Raw genomic sequence first — 19671 nt, forward strand, 5'->3', positions numbered from 1 at the left:
AAAGATTGAACGAGCAGGCGGCCTATGGGCGGATGAATTACCACATGTTCTCTGGGACATTAGGACGACTGAAAAAGGGGCGACTGGAGAAACTTCATTCCTCCTAACTTATGGTGCGGAAGCTGTTCTTCCAATTGAACACTACGAGTCGACTCTTCGAGTAATGCTATATGACGAAGAGGCAAACTAGGAAGCCATGCGCCTGGCATTAGACTCACTCCCAGAAAAGAGGGGCAATGTTGTCTTGCGGCATGAAATTTACCGCCTGTGAATGACCAGATCATACAATAAAAAAGTACACAGGCGTCCACTCAAAGTGGGGGATTTTGTACTTAGAAAAATGGAAGCAGTTGGTAGGGCTAATGAGTTTGGCAAATTAACTCCCAACTGGGAAGGACTCTACCGAATCTATGAAGAGGTCAGGGACGGTACCTACCGTCTGGAAACACCAGACGGCCAACCGTTGCCTCGAACCTGGAATGTAGATAATCTTAAGAAATATTTCTTTTGAATGATGTAAATAGTCGAGGGCTACTTAATAAAAAATTGTTGTTTCATTCAATTTTGTACTAAGAGGGGCATGCCTACTGACAAACAGTCGGCTACTCTCCATGCTCAATTTTCATTTTTACTTAAGAGGGGCACGCCGCTTGTTCCACACAACTGGCTACTCTCCCATAACACAGTTCACCAAGAACTATCAAAGACTCATAGCTGAAATGATCAGACCAGGCGCCAAGCCAACTGATCCAAATATAAGTTTAATTCGACCTGTCCCAACATTATAGCAGGCGTCCGACGGCATCCATCCGGATGAAATTCGTCGCAGAGAGCAGCTCCCTTTTGGGTGGAACATTGTTCTATAAAATCATTACACGGCACCTATACGACTGTCTAACCAAGACAACCACGTAGCCGTTTCCCAGACAAGGATACCTCTCACTTAACTGACTAATCAGGTCAAACAAGTGTTCGCAGTAACCGTCCGTGTCAACCAAACCGACTGAACTACTTGGGATAAGAACAGTCGGTATCTTATGAGTTAATAGCCAAAAAACATTGGCGAATAAAGGGGAACAACCGGTACCCACCGCTTGAAACCTCTACTACTCAGTCACTCGGCGACTAGGTAACAATTATGTTTACTTGGTCACTCCTTAAAAATTTAGTATGAAACTAAAAAGGTGTTCATACAGCGCCTGTTCACACTAGATTAAATGTGGCAGGGAACAGTCGGCCTGGACCGACTAGAGTCTCTAGCTTAAAAAAAAAAAAAACAAACAAGGCAGGTAGGAAACCACCTTCCTACTTGGTTGAAGGAGATCCAGTCTTTAAAGTGGCCGACTGATCGCTTAGCCTGGAAACAAGACAACCAGTCGTCCAGGGGCATAGGTGGCATGACTAACTACCTCGTACCTGTCCGCAACTATCGGCCATGCAAAACAGTCGGTATAGTATGCAATTGGATATCAAAGTTTCGATACTTAGCAAAATCGAAACAAATTTGAAACAAAACATTTTTGGCATAAATAAACATACCCCCGGCCCCTTGGCCGGGTAAAATATACAAAAAGAAGTCGGTCATTAAGACCGGCAAAATATTCAAAACCCCGGCCCCTTGGCCGGGTAAATAGAAACAAACGGCACGCAGGCCGTGAAAAGAAGACATAAAAGCTTAAGAAGGGGGCAGATCTTCAATAGTAGCAGCCGCCGCCTGGTCAGCACTCTTTTTGCTGGACTCGGCTTTAGCTGCATCCTTCTTCGATGCATCCACCCCTAGTGGCACGAGCGCCACTACCGGCTCCTCCTCCTCCAACGCCTCGTCCTCAGCAGCCGCCAGGATCTCTTGATTATATCTATCAGAACACTGGCGGTACGTCTTTTCCCAGGAGGAAAAGTCGGCATTGGGGAAGAGGCGGCCCCAGGTCAGGCGCTGGATCTGAGCGGAGTCTTCCATCATCTCTCGGACCAGCTCCTTCTTTTCTTGCTCGGCCTTTTCCGAGAGCTCCTGAGTAAGGCTCTTCTCCTGGGTCACCAAGCGCTCCTTAACGTGTGCCAAGGATTTCTCCAAGGTGTCGTATGAGGACATTTTTTGGCGAAGAGGTCTCAGCTCGGCCTTGAGATTGTTGATGGTCGCCTCCAGCTCACTATTTTTCTTCTGGGCCGCCTCTAACTGAGCCCGGATAGCAGAAGTAGCCTGCGCCTGATAATAAAGAATATCAATTGTCAAAACCTCATTTTGGGCAATTTGAAACATTGCCTTATCACAGTCAGAGGCGGCCATAGCTGTTGCTGCCTTTACCTCTTTGTTCTTCCTGTCAAGCGGCTTGCGAAGGTCGTTCACTCGGAGCAGGGCCTAAGTAAAAGGGAACAGGCGTCAGTTTTCAAACAAAAAACAGGCGTCCTGGAATTTAAATAACCAAAAATATGCTAAGTATACCTCAGCAAGGACCCCTGCAATCCCGTCAAGGTAAAGGGTGCCGACACCCCTAATCGCCTCCCTCTCAGCCGGAGGGACGGCTTTGATCATAGACTTGGCCACTTCGACCAAGTCTGGCTCTTGAGGGCCGGCTGCATCAAGCATAAACAAACGGGTTAGACCTAGTAAAGAAGGGAGCAAGTCTAAAATCATAAGGACAGCTTCATACTTCTAGGCGGCCCGATTGGAGTTTTAGAAGGAGTGGACGGCTGTTTCTCAGCCGCCGCATGTTTCCTGGCAGTACCAGGAGAGCTCGCAACAGTCGTCCTCCGGGTCTTGGAGTCCGGCTGTTGGGAAGAAGAGGCTCTTGGAGTGCCCGTCTGAAAAAAAAAAAAAAAAAAAAAAAAAAAAAAAAAAAAAAAAAACACTCGGTCAGTATATGCATAAACCCAACTCCAAAAAGAGAGTGAAAGGTTCGAAGCTCACCAAGGGCGCCCCCTTGTTGGGGGAGTCGGTTGAGGATTGTTGCATGATGGAGGCTCGCAACATGGCTGCCGCAGTCTTGGAGGCGGTAATTTTGCTCATGGCGTCCGCTGCAAGAACAAATAGCAAAGTTAATAAAGTCATAACAGTAATGCATGGAAAAACAGAGTATTCGACAGGCCGGCTACCTCTTGAGCACCGACTGCTGAGGCCACAAGCGGCCAAAAAGTACTCGTCGTAGAACCATTTGAAGCTCGGGACGCAGTGCAGGGGTACTTGCTCTCGTACCCCTAAAGTAGAGTCGACCCTCGACTCTACTTTAAAGAGTCCTTTATCCAGGATCTCTTTCTTAGATTTGGGGGGAACAGGCGGCATGCTGCGGCCGCCTGCAAGAAGAGGCGGATTCCTGTTCCACCTGTTGAAGCGCTTGCTCAGCTCTGTGTCTGAACTCTCAATGATAAGGAAGGTGCTTCGCCAGTCCTTCCACTTGTTTGCTTTACCTCTTGTCATGAGGTAGCCTCTGTGGCTCGTCAATTGATACCAGCCGGTACCGCCTGCCTTAGGGGTCCGGCTGAGGTAGTTCATGTGGGCGAAAGCCTCGAAGTTTGGCTCCACCCCGTGCAGTTCGCACCCGGCCACATAGCCGAGTACGTTGACCCAGGAGTTCGGGGCTAACTGCCATAACCCCAACTCATACCCATCCAAGATCCGCTGAACAGCCGGATGTAGTGGGAAGCGCAGCCCAGCCTTGATGGCCGCCTCGTAGCAGCCAAAGCAGGCGCCATCATAACTAGTACCAGCCGGCCAGACGACTGTGTCTTCTAGATCCGGCACGAAAACTAAAAAGTCGGGGCCCATTGTGTGGTTCGCAATAAAGCTCCCCACTTTCTCTTGCATGGCCGTGATCCGGCCCCGTGGGACAGTGCAATAGTAGGGGGTATTTTGCTCTCGGTAAGAGGCGGATGGCTCCGCCCAATTGTCCCCCTTCTCAACTGCGTGAGAAAGCCTCGCCTCTTGTAGGCGGCTGATTTTCTCTTCTGTGTCCAGAGAAGTATGACCAGAAGAGCTAGACTCGGATTCGTCCTCTGACGAGTCCGAAGAGGACGACTCCTCCCTTCTCCCAGAGGGGCCCGCCTCCTCTCCTTCAAAAGGAGCAGGAGAGAATGTAGACTTGTCAACTGTAAAACTGGAAGGGGTCACTTTGACTCCTCCCTCAGAACTGTCGGCTTTCAAGCCGCTTTGGTTCACTTCCACATCTGGCGCCTGGTCAGATGTTTCACTAATCGGCACCCTGTGGGAGGAGCCGTCTGAGTTCGAAATCCTAGCAGTTCTTTTTGTTCTGGCCATCATGTTCTGCATAGACACAGAGACAGTCGGAATTTGTATAAAGGGAAAAGATGGGTCCGGAAAAGGGCAGGCGGCACTCCTAGTCCTAGATTCAGCCGTCCCCGGTGACCGGCTGATCACTAACCTAGGTCGTGTCGTGTGCTTCCGTGGTGCCATTTCAAAAAAGAATAAAATAAAGAGAAAATTAAGAGTAAGAGAACCGACGGTTACCTGAACGAGTGAAGTTGATGGAGTTCTGAAAATCCTGTGCAGTCGGCTTGTCAGAGCAGGCTGTAGGCAGAAAGAGTCTGAAATGTCAGAGCAAGTTCAGGGGTCCGAATGTTCTCTATAAAAAATTCTCAAGTGTGAAAATGACTGAAGTCAACACACCCTTATATAAGCAAAGCGAAAAGGCGAAGGGTCACTTCCAAAATTCAAAATTTGGGCGGGAGAATCTCTCGGCCTTTCGCCGAGTGACGCCTGTAGCAGGCCGTCGCCTGTCACGGTGCGACACCTGTCACAGGTAACACGTGACCAGTCACGTGCCACCTGTGAGGGGCAAATGATTAGGGGATTTTGCTCCCACCAATCGGAATGCGCCACGTGGGCCAATCAGGTCCTGCCAAGTGTCCACCAGTTGGAACTGTCAGGGTTTGCCACGTGGCACACGCCTATTTGTCCACCCTGGACCTATTATGTCATGACACGTGGCATCCTCCATGCCTAATGGAGAAACCGGCCACCTAGGCCCAACTTCCAAGGGAAGCCCAATCAGCCCTAGGTTGACCTAAACCTAGGATTAACACGTTTCCCAAGGTTATAAATACCTCCCTTAATCCTCATTAAAGGGGATTACGCACATTTAATAATCTCACCTAGAGAGACCCAATCACTTTTATTTTTCGCATTAATTACTCCTTAATCAAGTACTAACTTGACCGTCGGAGGCGGATCTCCAATCATCCGGAGCATCCGTTTGTTTTGCAGGTACAGGCGTCCGGTTCCAGTCTCGGAATTGTAACTCTCCCGCAGGACATCAGAAAACCCCAAAACACAAAAGATTCTACATCTTCTATAGATAATAAAGCAGCAGAAAATGTAACACATCTCTTATGATTATCAACTCTAGTAAAAGGGCAAAAAACCAATGAGTATTTAATTGTATTATAGGTAGAATCAAAAGATAAAGAGTCCCCAAAAAATTGATAATCTCTTCTACCAATAGCATCATCCCAAAAAACACGTGTCAAGTGCCTGCTTTCATCAACACAGTAATCAAATTAATAACCCCCTTTACTGCTTTTCACTTTTTGTTCAAGGTTTTGAACAAACATTGCACCATCAACATTAGAGATATAAACTTTTAAGTCCTGAGAAAAAATTTTGAAGTCATTTTTATTGCCCCTTACATTTTTAAACCCACCACAAAATTATTTCATGATCCTATAAGACATAATAGCCCCTATATTTAACTTTGAGTTGTCAAAAAATAAACTTATGAACAAAATTTAAACCAACTTCATATTTAGTAACATGCCTAGTAATAGGTGTAGAAAAAGGGTGAGAATGAGACTCATAAAAAGAGTAAACCATATACAACCCACCATTATAAAACCTAAATTTAATCTTAGCTGGACATCCAACTCTCTTCACAGTCTTTTTCCTTAAACATGCACCTTCAACTTGTTTACCAACTTTCTTGTTATTTGTCACATACCCTTCTTTGCTACATAATAAATATTTAATTACAGTAACTCCTTTACCATTACTAGAACCAACCTTATTCTTATCTACTTTAGTAGTACTAGAACGGACTTTAAATCCACACTCATTAGCATATTTGTAATAAAAGGTAATACCATCTCCAAGACTATCAAATTTCATTTCAAGAATAGGTTTGTTTTCCAAAGAACAACCTGGGATATACTCTTTATCACCTCTAGAATGATAATATATCCTAGGAAGCACAGGCTGAGTGGGTGTTTCGAAAATTCTTACATCCATATCTTCATCAGTGACAGCACCTGAACAATGCTCTACACTTTCAGTCATCTTCCTGAAAAGTAAATGAATCAAAGAAAAAAAGTAAATAAACAATAACAAAAAGTAAACCATTTTATTAAAGTATACTAATAAAAACTATTAGAGGTATACTAAAAGTAAATAAAAAAGCTCAAAAAGTTAAACAAACTAAAAAAAATGAAGTTATAAGGATTAAGCAAAATTAATAATGAAAAGTAAATGACTTAATGCAAAAAGTAAATTTAAAATCACAACAAGTTCTACTACTTGATTAAGACCAGCCAGCCATATAACTACTCTATACATAACCACTACCATGAATTGGGTAAGTAAGTGTAAAAGCCCTAAATCGGAAATAGAAAAAAACCCTAAATTGTAAAAAGAAAGCCCTAAATCAAACACTAAATCGTAAAGAATAAATCAGAGAACAATTAATAAGTAAAAATAAACTAATTGATAAAAATTACAATAAAAAACCCTAAATCGCGAAAATCGTAATGAAATGAACAATGACATCAAAATAAACAACTAAAATAAAAATAAAATCAGAAACACAAGAAAATTACCTCAATGAATGACAAAAATTGAAGAATACGAAGTAATTGAAGATCAAAATCGAAGAATTTGACAAATCAATGAGCGCAAGCAAAGAGTGTAGATCGCAAAAAATCACCTTTGAGAGAATTCGAAGGTAGATAGAGAAAATGCGGAAGAAGAGAGAGAGAAAATGAAGCGCCGCCTGGAAAAACAAGGGAGGTCATTTAACTGCCGAATTACAAAAATACCCTTAATGAAATTGAAAAGGCGGGTGAAGCATGAGCCGTTGGATTGAGAGCGATCAACGGTCACGATGAGTTCCTAGGAATATTATAGGACTTGGGTCTCACATGATCTTGATTCTCTCTCTCTCTCTCTCTCTCTCTCTCTCTATATATATATATATATATATATACGAAGTGGCTATTGCTTTAGTATATCTAATACTAAAGCAATAACCACTTGGTTATATTTTTCCTCTTAAATTCCTTCATTTTCTCTCTCATAATTAATGTTTCGGGGTTTTGTGATGTCCTGCGGGAGAGTTACAATTCCGAGACTGGAACCGGACGCCTGTACCTGCAAAATAACGGAGACTCCTGAGAGCTCCGCCTCCAACGGTCAAGTTAGTACCTGATTAAGGAGTAATTAATACGGAAATTAAAGTAATAAGACCTCTCTAGGTGAGAGTGTTTAATGTTGGTAATCTGCTTTGTTAGCGAGATTAGCCGGTTATTAGTGTTCCGTAATGTTTCTGTTCTTCTCTGTTCTTCGGGTGAGATTAATTGCTTGATCAATTGCCTCTCAATTGCTTGATCTTTTCTTGAATTCTTGATCGCTTAATTAGTGAGGATTAATTAAGTATTTATAGTATTGAGAAGCGTGCCACTCTCTAGGTTTAGGGTAAACCTAGGGCTGACCGGGCCTCTAGACAGGATTGGGCCTTGTTGGCCGGTTTTTCCCATTTGGCATGGGTGGACACGTGGCGTGCCTCGATTGGTCCGTAGAGGACGTATCTGTGATTGACACGTGGCAGGCTCCTATTGGCCTTCGTGAAGGACACGTGGCGGAACCTGGTTGGTCCACTTGTCAGACGGTGATTGGTGGATAGAAATCCCCTAATCAATTAACACCAGCTTTTTTTTTCTTTTTTTATTCTATCATTGATTTCCTTTGATTTTAGGATTTCAAAGTTCTTTATACCTCTTAATAACATCTGCTTAAATATCACTATTTAATATGAATCACATTCACAATTCCATGACGTTGTTTATGTGCCATCAAACAATGTACATTTCAAAAGCTAATAAATCATATTATAGTTGTTGTTAAAGGACGACAAGATTGTAAATAAGAAGAGCAACCATGAAGGTGTAAAAGTAAACAGTCTCTTGGTAATAAACAATATATCGTTTTTTCTCTTTTTAAATAATAATAATAATAACATAGTACAAAGCATTTCAAAAAAAAAAAAAAAAATTACAAGTTTTTATAAAATAAAACTTTGAATTAATTGATAATATGTTTAATAAAAAAAACATTTAATATATTAATGATGGTAAACATATTAATGAGGGTAAAAGTGTAAATACACATTTTTGTACATATTTTTGTACACATTTTTGAGGGTATAGTTGGTAGCACACTATTCCTAAGAGTTATCTTATAGTTTTTATAAGGTAAGGATAAGGAAGATAAATATATGATCCGATTGCTGTTGGGCTTTAATAAGGCTTGCTTCTCTCTTTGTTCCCAAGTTTAATTCCTTATCCATACATTTTGTTGTTTAATTTTTTTCTTCTTTTTCCAGTTTTTGGACTTTATTTTAATTTCAGTTTATATTTTACACAAAGGGCTCCCATTTAACTTCTTTTCTTGTTTTTTATTTTGCCCCTTTTTTTAACTTGTTTTTGGATTTAATTTTATAGTATATAATTTATATATACAAAACATTATAAGTATTCAAACCTTTAATTACTCTCATTTAACTATTTAATCAAGTACCACCTTGTTGATAGTGATTACTATTGTGTTTTCAACTATTTGTAATGAATACATATCTCTGTAATTTTTTTTTATTTTTTTTTATCTCTATAATTATGTGTGCCTGCTTTTTTTTTTTTTTTTTATTTATTAATAGTTTGGAATAAGTTTCAAATTTTACTTTTACAATACATTGTAATAATTTCATTAGTCAAAGAAAGTTGTGTTTATTTTTTTCAAATGTAACCCAAATCCCTTTATATCTATTATCATTTTGTTAAATACTTATTATTTGATAGATCGTATTTATCGATTATTAGGAATTACATAACTTAAAATTAGGGTTTACCAGCAAAAATTTATTTTTTTTGGTTGTTAATTTTCTTAATATGCAATGAAACTTTTAACAACTCCTCTTTTTCCATATAAGAATACAAAATTGTCATATCTCATTTACGATTTCAAATATATACTTACCTCCGTTTTTTAGTTGACATGTATTCCTTTTAAGGAAGTTTATTTTTAATTGACACGTTTCCTTTTTGGGTAAGTTTTAATTTATACCTTGAATTTCTAGTGTACTCCACTTGCTTTATCATTTTTTTTCATTCACTCTCTTCTACTTAATATGTGTGCTTAAATTGAACGTGCAACTAAATAAAAACGGAGGAAGTATTAAACAATTTATATAATCAATTTTTTTTTTCTTAAAATTTTTGTCGATTTATTAAACATCTGAAATTTGTCCCCCGAATTACAAATCTTGGCTCCGCCACTGCAAATATACTATCATTATGATAACAAAAGAAATGCATCCAATTGCAAAATGTGTTCTCTGTTTCCCTCAAATTCATGTTCCATCATACTTAAATGCCAAACGTTGTTTGTGAACCTCAGTTGGTAACATCCATGGCTAAACCAATGACTTGAAGAAATTTGATAGTATACCATGTCATATCAAATTGCCACCATTCTTAACCATGCCTAGCAGAGTATTCAAAAGCTTAATGGTATACAATGTCATATCAAATTAAATTTTTTTCTTTCTACTTGTTGTATTAGGAAATTGACTAATATATATTAAATAAAATATCAGGAAAAAATGTGGTAAATCTTGTAATAGAGGATATAATGAAGGTTTTCTTATTTTCCAAATGATTTGATTAACCTACCTTTTTTAAGCATATAAATATTTCTATTCATCAAATATTTATAGGGAATCTGTTTTCTTAATGTGTGTCCATGAGTAGAGGTGTCAATTTGAATAAACGGGTTGGATTTGAGTCGGGTTAGTCTGGGTCAGGTCAACTCGGGTCGAGTCAGCTCGGGTTAATATCGTAACCTATGCGGGTCGGGTTTCGGTTGGGTCATGTTTAAGTCGGGTCATGTCGGGTCATACATCTTATCGGGTTTAAGTCGGGTCAATAATAGGTCGGGTTACATTCGGGTCGGCTGAACAATAGGTCGGGTTTAATTCGGGTAAAAATGAGTTAGGGTCATTCTCAGGTTCGAGTCGGGTTCGGTTCAAGTCAATTATTTGCGGGTTATAATCAAGTTGGGTCATTTCCAAGTCGGGTCATGTTCGGGTTTGGGTTTCAAATTTGGGTTAATTTGGGTCTCGGGTTGATTTCAGGTTGGGTCATATCAGGTTCGGGTATATTTTTCGAGTCGGTTTATTAACAGTTCATATATTGACGTTTATGTTTAATCATTATCAATTTCTTCATTTATTACATTTTTTCGCTTATTTTAGGATAAATAATTTCATATAAGTTCAAATTCGAACTAATTGTGATTATGTAAATTTAAGATAAATTATAAAAAGTTCATATTAATTTCGATAAGATATGTTCAGACCCTATTCTAATCTATTTTTCATTAGTTCCACTCAGTTTAGGAAACAATTTCAGACTAGTTTTATTTAAGTTAATAAGTTCAAATAAGTTTAGATAAGATATATATAATAAGTTCATATTAATCCAATAAGATAGTTTAGTTTAGATTTTAGAAGATAAGTTTGGAAAATACGTCATATAATGTTCGGATTCGGGTCTCAAATACTCGCGTTAACTCAGGTTTAGCTAGGGTTAGTTTCAGGTCGGGTCATATCAATCGAGTCACGGGTTCCGGTAAATTTTTCAGTTCAGTCAACTTTTAACAGTTCTAGTAATAGGTCGGGTTACATTCGAGTCGGGTTAGTAATAGGTCGGGTTAAATTCGGGTCGGGTTAGTAACAGGTCGGGTTAAATTCGGCTTTTGACGGGTTAAAACGGGTTTGGGTCAATCTCGGTTCAGGTCAATAATTTACGGGTTATATTCAGGTCGGGTCATTTCCAGGTCGGTTCATGTTCGGGTTCGGGTCTCAAATACTCAGGTTAACTCGGGTCCAGGGTTGATTTCAAGTCGGGTCATATCGGATTCGGGTCACCTTTTTTTCAAGTTTAAACAGGCCGGTTAATAATTGGATTCGGGTAAATTTTTCTGGTCAAGTCAACTTTTAACAGCTCTACCCATGAGCACCGTTAGAAAAACCGTAAAAAATATTAGAATTAATAATATCAACAAAAATAATTGCTTTTGAATCTACGAGTATATGATTTATTTAATAATAGCTAACCAAAAAATTTATGCAAACAAACATGCTAAGATTTGTTTTACATATAAAATACTATGAAGTGTATATAAAATATACAAGACATCCAGATCATATACGCCATTTGTTAGTTTCACATTGATGCGCTTGTTTTATAATATAAAATATATTGATGCAGTCAAAGTTTCGTCAATCCATTCACCTACCTAGATAACATTTGTCTGATACATTCCTCGAAAAAAAGAGAAAGACAATAAAAAAAAAAAAAAAATGCTACCACATCGAGCGTATTGCCGGAGAAGGTCCAGTTCGAACCAGTAACTTGAGTGATACGCCACAACCTGACGAGGGTCAAGGTCCTTTGCGCCAACATGATCTCTCAAACGTCCAAACCATTCTGTTGGCTAAGCATGAACGATTCGGGCGAGAAAACCATGTTAGAAAAATTCAGATCGTACTTCCTCCGTTTTTGTAAGTTGACACGGTTTTACTTTTGTACTATTTACAAACTATATTTTGACTAGTTTTTGCGATTTATAATTACGGAGAAACATAATCATCATGTTGGATCTTATTTGAAATGTCTCAATGTAAATAAAATTAAAAATCACTTTTTATAATATTTTACAGTGTCGATAATTAGAGATATTAATTGCTAAAATTGTATCCCGATAAAAACGTGTCAACTAATAAACGGAGAAAGTATTAAAATCAGACAAGATTAAGGTGAGAAAACGGGGCCCATGCATCATCATGATATTGATACTATCAGCCTATCAGTCATTCATGCTCCTTCACCAGCACCAGGCGCGAAAATGATGACAGTAACACTCTGCTCAACCTCAACTTCATCATCTTCCCCAAAATTCCCTCCAAATCCAAAACTCCCAAATTCTCTCTCCAATAATCCGACGAATGCCGCCATTTCTCGACGACAAACCTCTCTTCTCCTCTCAATCACCCCTTTTCTTCTCGCATCACCTCCTCCTGCAGTTGCATTCAACCTTGGCATTTGTAAGTATTCTTAATTTTCTTCATTTCTACCTTTCAATTGTATTTTTTCATCTTAATTTGAACTGAAATTGATTGTTTTTATCTGAAAATCCCTAAATTTTGATCTTGTTTGTCAAAATATTTGCAGCTGGACCAAAAGATTGGTTGAGAGAGCAGAAAAAGAAGTCGATTAAGTATCTTTTAGCCCCAATTGATGCTTCCCAAGAAATTCTTCGCTATACTTATCAATTGCTAAGTATGTAGATTTTTTTTTTTTTTTTTTTTTTTTTTTTTGGTTAAAGCAGCCAAAATGCCAAATGCCATATTTTAAAATTTGAATTTATGCCCTTTATTTATACAATTATCTATTTTTTGTAATAAATAGTGGCGAAGGATGTCAATTATGAGCAGAAGGATTTGGAGGAAATTCAAGGGATGTTAAAATCTGCTGCTAGGGATTGTGTTGCTGAGGATAGGAATTCTTTGGTAGCATTTCAAGCTAAAACTGGTGTTGAGGTCTGATTCCTCTTATAATTTATTCATTGTCGTCGTTTAATGATTTGTTGATCAATTTTTGCCGGTTGTTGTAATGGCAATGGGAATCCGAAGTTCTGAACCCCTTCACTTGGACTATAGATGTTGTATTCGTCCCAGATGATGTTATTAATGTACTCTGTAGTAAAGATAAGCTCTCAAAAGTAGTAGAGAGAAAGAAGAGCTTGAGATGAGTTTTGTTAATCTAATAGATAGTAATCAACTCTCATACACCTCCCTCAATCTTGTTGTGTAAGTTAGGAAGTAAGTCCAAGCTTGGAAGATTAATAGTAATGCTAAGTTGTAGGAAGAACCTTGGTGAATAGATCAGCCTTTTGCATTTAACTAAAGACATAACCCTGCATCTACGTGTTCTCGAGGGTAATGGTAGTCATTTTATGATATGCATTGTCCTTGTGGAAGACAGGATAGAGCTGTATTCTGCTGGTTTTTATCACATTGCGTGACTGCAGGAAGAAGGAGGGGGGGGGGGGGGGGGAAGAATCTGCGATCTTTTAAATTTTCTGTTAAGCAGACTAAATATCTTGCATTACTGGACATGCCAGATGATTTGCTGACAGCCTTCTACTTTTTAGTCTTTCTTGACACCAATCTATCTTCTAAAATATGTAGTAAGCACTTAAAGATCTGCTGCTGATTTTAAAAACCAATGGAGGGTCAGCATAAGATGAAACAATATGATTTACATATGTCTTCTGAGTTATTGTACCCTCCGTAGTTCTTAATACTCTAAAGTTTAAGTGTTTCAAGTATCCTTGTTCTTTAAGGGTGAAGGCTATATCAAGTTTTTGCTTAAATGTGTTATTGACTTCTGCCGGTCAATAACAGTTCATCCACATAAATCAATACCACCAAGAATTCTCCATCAAAGTCTCTTTTTAGAAAATCTGATCTTGAGTAGATCGAGTAATACCCAACCCTAGCTTAAATTTACAAAGCTCTAATTCAATTGTCTAGAAGCCTGTTTTAGACCATATAATGATCTTTTCAACTTGCATATTTCATATGACTTCACTTAGTTATATCCAGGAGGAATTTCATGTATATTATAGTTAGTGTGACCCAAACTATACAAGCCCATACTTTATTATACCATGTCGATAAACAATTCTAGAATCTTTGAGTATTATCTTGCATTATCATGATTTCTTAAGAAATCATTTGGAATAACATATGTTGGCAAACTTGGGGCATTTTGTGCTGAAGTTTCTTCGTTTTACTAGCATGTGCACAAGAAAGCTACTAGAAATGTTATATGCTGATGAGACTTCTTAGAATTTGCAGTGAGAGAGCATGTGTGGTGATATAGATTTTTGTACACACTTCATCCATCACCACAAATCATTTATTGGGTAATATTTTGGAAATGCTCCACCAATATGATCCTCTTAGATTTCATGCAAACACTTTCAAAAACCCTCCTCTCATAATTCTCACTAGCAATAGTAGTTAAAACCAAAAAGAATTATAGATTGTTGTAAAGGTCAAGTATTATGTAGCAAGTTGTATATTTCGTGTTAGATTTACTAGTTATTAACTTCTTAAAAATCTTAATACGTAGATCACATTTGTTTATCGTCTAATTCTATGGAGTTTCACAAATCAGTCATGGCTTCAAAAATAGTTATCTCCTAAATTTCAATTACTTCCTTCATTTCAAAATAGTTATAACATCTTGACTTAGAAATAAAAATGAAACCTTGGTGGATCATATTAGTGAATCACTATCAAAATTTTACCCTAACACTAATCTATTGATTTATGGCGGACGATGTAGTGTAGAAAATCTTACATCACCACACATGCTTTCCTGCTGCAAATTATAGAATTCTCATAGGCATATAATGTTTCTAGTAGCTTTCTCATGTACACTTACTGGTAAAATGTGAACTTATAAAAAGGGCAATGGCAATTCTAACAATTGCTTGCAACAAGCAAGAAGGTGTCTTTTACATCTTACCCTTTTGACTTGTTGACACCCAATAGCTACTAATCTAGCTTTCAATCTTTCAACAGTCCCAATTTTGTTTACCCTTTTTGAGCCAATATCTTTCTTAAGAAAGATCTGTTGCCTTCCAAGTATCATGGACTTATTTTGAAAATGCAAGGTATCTCTGTCTTATTTTGCGTGGAAGTTTTTCTTTCATACATGGCTCCAATAAAATTAAAATTCTTAATAATTTGCAAAATCTAGTTTAAGACCTTGTTTTGGAAATGAAGTATTTATTTGAATTTGTGAATGTACTTGTTCATTTAGTGATGAGCTTAGAAAAGGCAGATCTTCAAATGAAATATGAGAAAGTAATTGTATTGGTTCATGGTTTGTAAAATGTAAACATGCATCGATATATGAGGCGAATGTTGGAGGTGTAATCCTGATATTATCAAAATCCACCTTTTTTTTTAATTGTTTTACTTATATGATCTTGTCGGTGACTGTATAAAATTTGTCTAGAGAATGTTTTTTGTTTGACTTTCTGTCTGTAGCTTGTAACCTCCTGTTTTTGTTGGTGATAGGTTTGCACGTTTAAATTAGTTGTGACTAATGCATCATCATTACTTGACGATGGTGACTCTGCCAAATTGGAAGCTGAAGCCAGACTAAGTGATCTTATAAGGTAGATGAAGCATGACACCAATTATTAGTAGCAAAATTTGAAATCTGTTTGTTTCTAATATTGTTAAGTGCTATATGGGAGCTCAAATCTGTGGCCTGATTCTTTAATTACATCCTCAGTGTATTTTTTAAACAAAATTCTTACATTAATTTAAATGCATAAAGTTATATACATCAGAAGTCAATATATGCAATCTAATCATATGAAGCAAGATAGTCGTTAAACATCATTTAATTATAAGATATTGCAGGTGTTATTAGACTTTGTATTTATTGTTATTGGTTAGTTGAAGGGAGAAATATTGTGTTTCTATTAGTTTTTGCTCCCATCTCGATGTAAATTATTTCTTATAAAGTCATGCAATTTATGTTGGGGAAAGTGTAACAAATTGACAATATTTAACAAAATAGTTAGACTTTGGAGCCTTGGGTCTTTTTTCTCTATTTTCGGAAAATAAGTGTAATGCTTTCTTTCTCCGTCTTTCTAATTCCCCCCCTTCTTAGGCCTAGACAATGGGAATTTGTTAGGAAAATGTTAAGGAAGGGGGAAATGTTTGAGTTGGGACAATTGTCATTGTGATATTTCAAAGATACCGTTGATATTGCTTCACTTCATTCTCAGAGGAAGCAGATGCAGCCTCTATAGAAGGGTCTCTCCTGCTGTTGCTGTGTAGTGATGTAACGAGTGATACCTTAGATGAATTAGAAAATGAAGATTTCTATATCATAGGTACTAGCTAATGTGGCCACCTTGTAGCCTCCAGTATACTCACAAATTTAAGGACTTGTGTTGTCGTTTTTCAGTATTAAGAGTTTTTGATATTGAAGCGTAGGATGTGATAGGTTCCTTAAGGGTATTATAAAGCTGGTGGCCAACTCAAAGTAATGGGTACAGGTCGACAAGGGAAAATATAACTCATGCATAAGAAAATTGATAAAGTGGAAACCACGGCGCCTCTAGAAGGTTTTCTGAATAATACTAGGTACATAATGTGTTATTTCATGGCTGAATCAGAAAACGGAAGTTTATATAACATAATGCTATGAATTTGGCAACAATTTGAGTATCATCATAGTCATATTGTCCTCACAATTCTTTTTCTTCCATCTTCCTCTTCTCACCCTTGTCTCCCTCCTTCCCTTCTACATAATCCAAACTGAATCTTTTGAAGTTTTGATGCATGGGTTTTCAATTGAAATCTGTTTTCAAGTCACTCAGCCTCTTAATCCACATCAAAACGTGCATAAAGCCCTTAAACTCTTCAAAGTTGTCTTTGGCCTTAATATATATGAAGGAATTGAGCTTCACCAACTCTGTTGTCCTATCGTCAAATAATCACAGACCATGCCCTTCATTCTCTCTTCCTTTCCCCTTGTCTTTATCCTTAATTCTTCTTCCCTTTTGGATCATTGCCCCATGTTTGAAATACAGTCTTTCTCCCTTCCTCCCTAGAAGAAAGCAACCATTACTCCCACTTCTTCACTTTTCCTCCTCTCCTCCCACAAACAGCCATTCCCACCATAAACAATCACAAACAGACGTTGGAGTAGTCTAAGGAAAAACGACAGGTAACCTAGAAGGCTGGAACCCTTGAAAACGGCATTTCTCTAAAGGCCTTAAATTGTTTAATTTCAATCTTTAATCAAGTAAAGTCAAGCGAAATTTAGATATATATTGGCTATGATTACTTACTACTTTTGTTGGCATTCTTGAAAATACTTGCTGCTGAATTGGTGTCGCTTCAGCATGTTTGGTACATAAGGAAAACTCTGATAGTTCGTATTCTTATCCATTTCCAGTTGCCCTTACAATTTTTGATTTGGATCATCTTCTTACGTTACTAACTTGAAATATTGGAATTCTCTTGTTTGTGTTGTTTGAGTGTGTGATTGATCTTCTTATATATTGCATTTTTACACATTTATTAACTGATTTGTTTATTTTTTGGGGGGTAGATCATTCACCTTTCTGAATGGTGTGGCCAAGGAAGCAGATTTTCAACTTGTCTCAGATAGGTATGTGGCTCTTTTCCATTTTTAGTTTAGTGGGAACAATATAAGTCCCGAAAAAGTATGTTTAATTCCCAGATTAACATCTCATGTCTGAATGAGTTAAGCATATAGAGATATTTGTAGTAATTGAAAGGTATAGAAGAATGTGACCTTACTTTAAAAGGAAGTTGAATAATTATTTAAAATCATACAAGATTGTAGGTTTTTATTTAAACCTATTAAAGATGGCAGTAGTAAATTTTATGAGATACTTTAACTGGTTAATGTTTATCCTACTTTTTCGGTGGTTATTGCTGGTTAGGGCTAATATTAATGGTTCCTTGTTACTTTTATTCCATGATTCTTATCTTTGAGGTACAAATTATGTGACATCCACTATACCACTCAGTAAAGAACTTATAACTAAAATACATTTACACCTGGTACAAGTTCTATATTCTTATTGGTAAATTTATCATGTCATTAAATGCCTTGCCATCTTAAGTAATTCCAAAATAATTGTCATCTTTGTTTACAAACAGTAGCTTTGTTCTACTTGATTTCATAAGCTCGTTCACCCTATTCATCCAATACACCCCTTTTTTTAAAGACATGTGCAAAGGTTTGGAGTGAGTAGAATTTACTTAATATTATGTGTTAACTTGGATAATTTGAGAAATTACCTGCAGACTTTTGTTTGTTGTTATGTAAAGCAGACAAAAGGTTGCAAATGCTGTCATGGACTCGTTGTCGTCTCTCAACAATTTTGAACAAGGTATCAAAGGATGCATTGACGTTTGACTTCCAACTGGATAACCATGGGTTTTTTCGTCGTAGAGAATCTTGTATGTATTTAGAAGTTAATGGATGTGAAACAGTAGACTTTACTCTGGGAGTGACCCAATCTTTTTAAAGCTTAAACCTTAATATCTTGTCAAATATAGTTTGCCCCCTTCACTATTGATACAAATATATGCACCTGCTCTTTACAGAGTCGTTACCATGTTGGTTCCTTTTTCCTAAATTGCAATAGAGAAAAAAAAGCTTGAATTTGTTTTACTGAATTACTGGTAAATGTTGATGGGTAATTCTGAAACTGTGAATTGACATCCAATAGTTTTGGACAAGTGATCAAATCAGGGTCACTCTCGAGTCTATCTGAAGATGAATTTGCATTCTTGCAGCTGTGAGCTTTGATTTTGTAGCCTTACTTGATTAATCATGCCCATGTTGGTCATACTAGCTGCCCTAAATCTGTATTTTTCTGTCCCTCATTGTTATAATGCATTTTTGGGAGATATGCATTTTTTAATCTTGATGTATTTGACTCGTTTATGTTATTTTGAAATTTTGATTGATAAATCATTTTTAACTTTTGACCCCAAAGACTGGACCAAGTACGGATATATAATATGAAGTCATACTTTAAAAGCCTTTTTTTTTTTTTTCTTTGGTTCTTTGTATAGGGATGTGGGTTTAGAATTAGAGGAGGACTACATTACTTGTGTCTAAAATGTTAAGATCATATGGGTTCTTCATTTTCCTTTCAGTAATTCATAATGGGCTGGCAGCATCAATAAGTTCAGTTATAATTGTTTTCCAAGATGCCCTTTGTTGCTTGTGATGAAACTGAGGTCATTCTAATGCGAAGGAACTTTTTTATAGCTAGTTGTTACAAATTTCACCGTTAGATCATCATTTTGTTCTTGTTTTTATTTTTGTTATTGTTTTTGTTTTGTTTTGTTTTGTTTTTTTTTTTTTTTTTTTTTTTTTTGCCTGACCATGGGTCCATTCTCTTTGTCATTTATCATTAGCCTTGTTTGGATTAAGCTGCGTTTAACTTTAGGTAAAATATGTGCTTGTTGTCTTGAACAGAACAAAAATAAGGTTGGTTTGCTGCAATTTCAAATGTGATTCCATTGTATATTTATTGCTGCACTTGGAAAGAAAAGGGACCAACAAAATTTTGCTCCCCCTCTTAAAGGTTTCAAATTCCAAGTTGTGATGTTTTTGTTTAGTGTCAAGTTTTAGCTTGTGACTTATGCTTAAATGAGGAATCCTTAGCTCTCTTTTTGTATAAGAGTGTTGTTGTGCTGACCTCTTGGTGAGTTTGTGCTTTATTATAAAACCCTTTATTACTTGCCCAAAAAA

General features: G+C 37.3%; 1 protein-coding gene across 1 annotated transcript; it reads left to right on the forward strand.

The window, feature by feature from the left end:
* Positions 1-11977: 11977 nt before the first annotated feature.
* Positions 11978-18579, forward strand: LOC110690037. The gene is made up of 6 exons (XM_021866862.1): positions 11978-12377; positions 12505-12612; positions 12742-12872; positions 15429-15529; positions 17485-17544; positions 18237-18579. The coding sequence occupies exons 1-6, from the start codon at positions 12107-12109 to the stop codon at positions 18319-18321; spliced, it is 756 nt and encodes a 251-aa protein (XP_021722554.1). The 5' UTR covers positions 11978-12106; the 3' UTR covers positions 18322-18579.
* Positions 18580-19671: the final 1092 nt, after the last annotated feature.

The sequence above is a fragment of the Chenopodium quinoa genome, unplaced genomic scaffold, assembly GCF_001683475.1.
Source record: "Chenopodium quinoa cultivar QQ74 unplaced genomic scaffold, ASM168347v1, whole genome shotgun sequence".
NCBI lineage: Eukaryota > Viridiplantae > Streptophyta > Magnoliopsida > Caryophyllales > Amaranthaceae > Chenopodium > Chenopodium quinoa.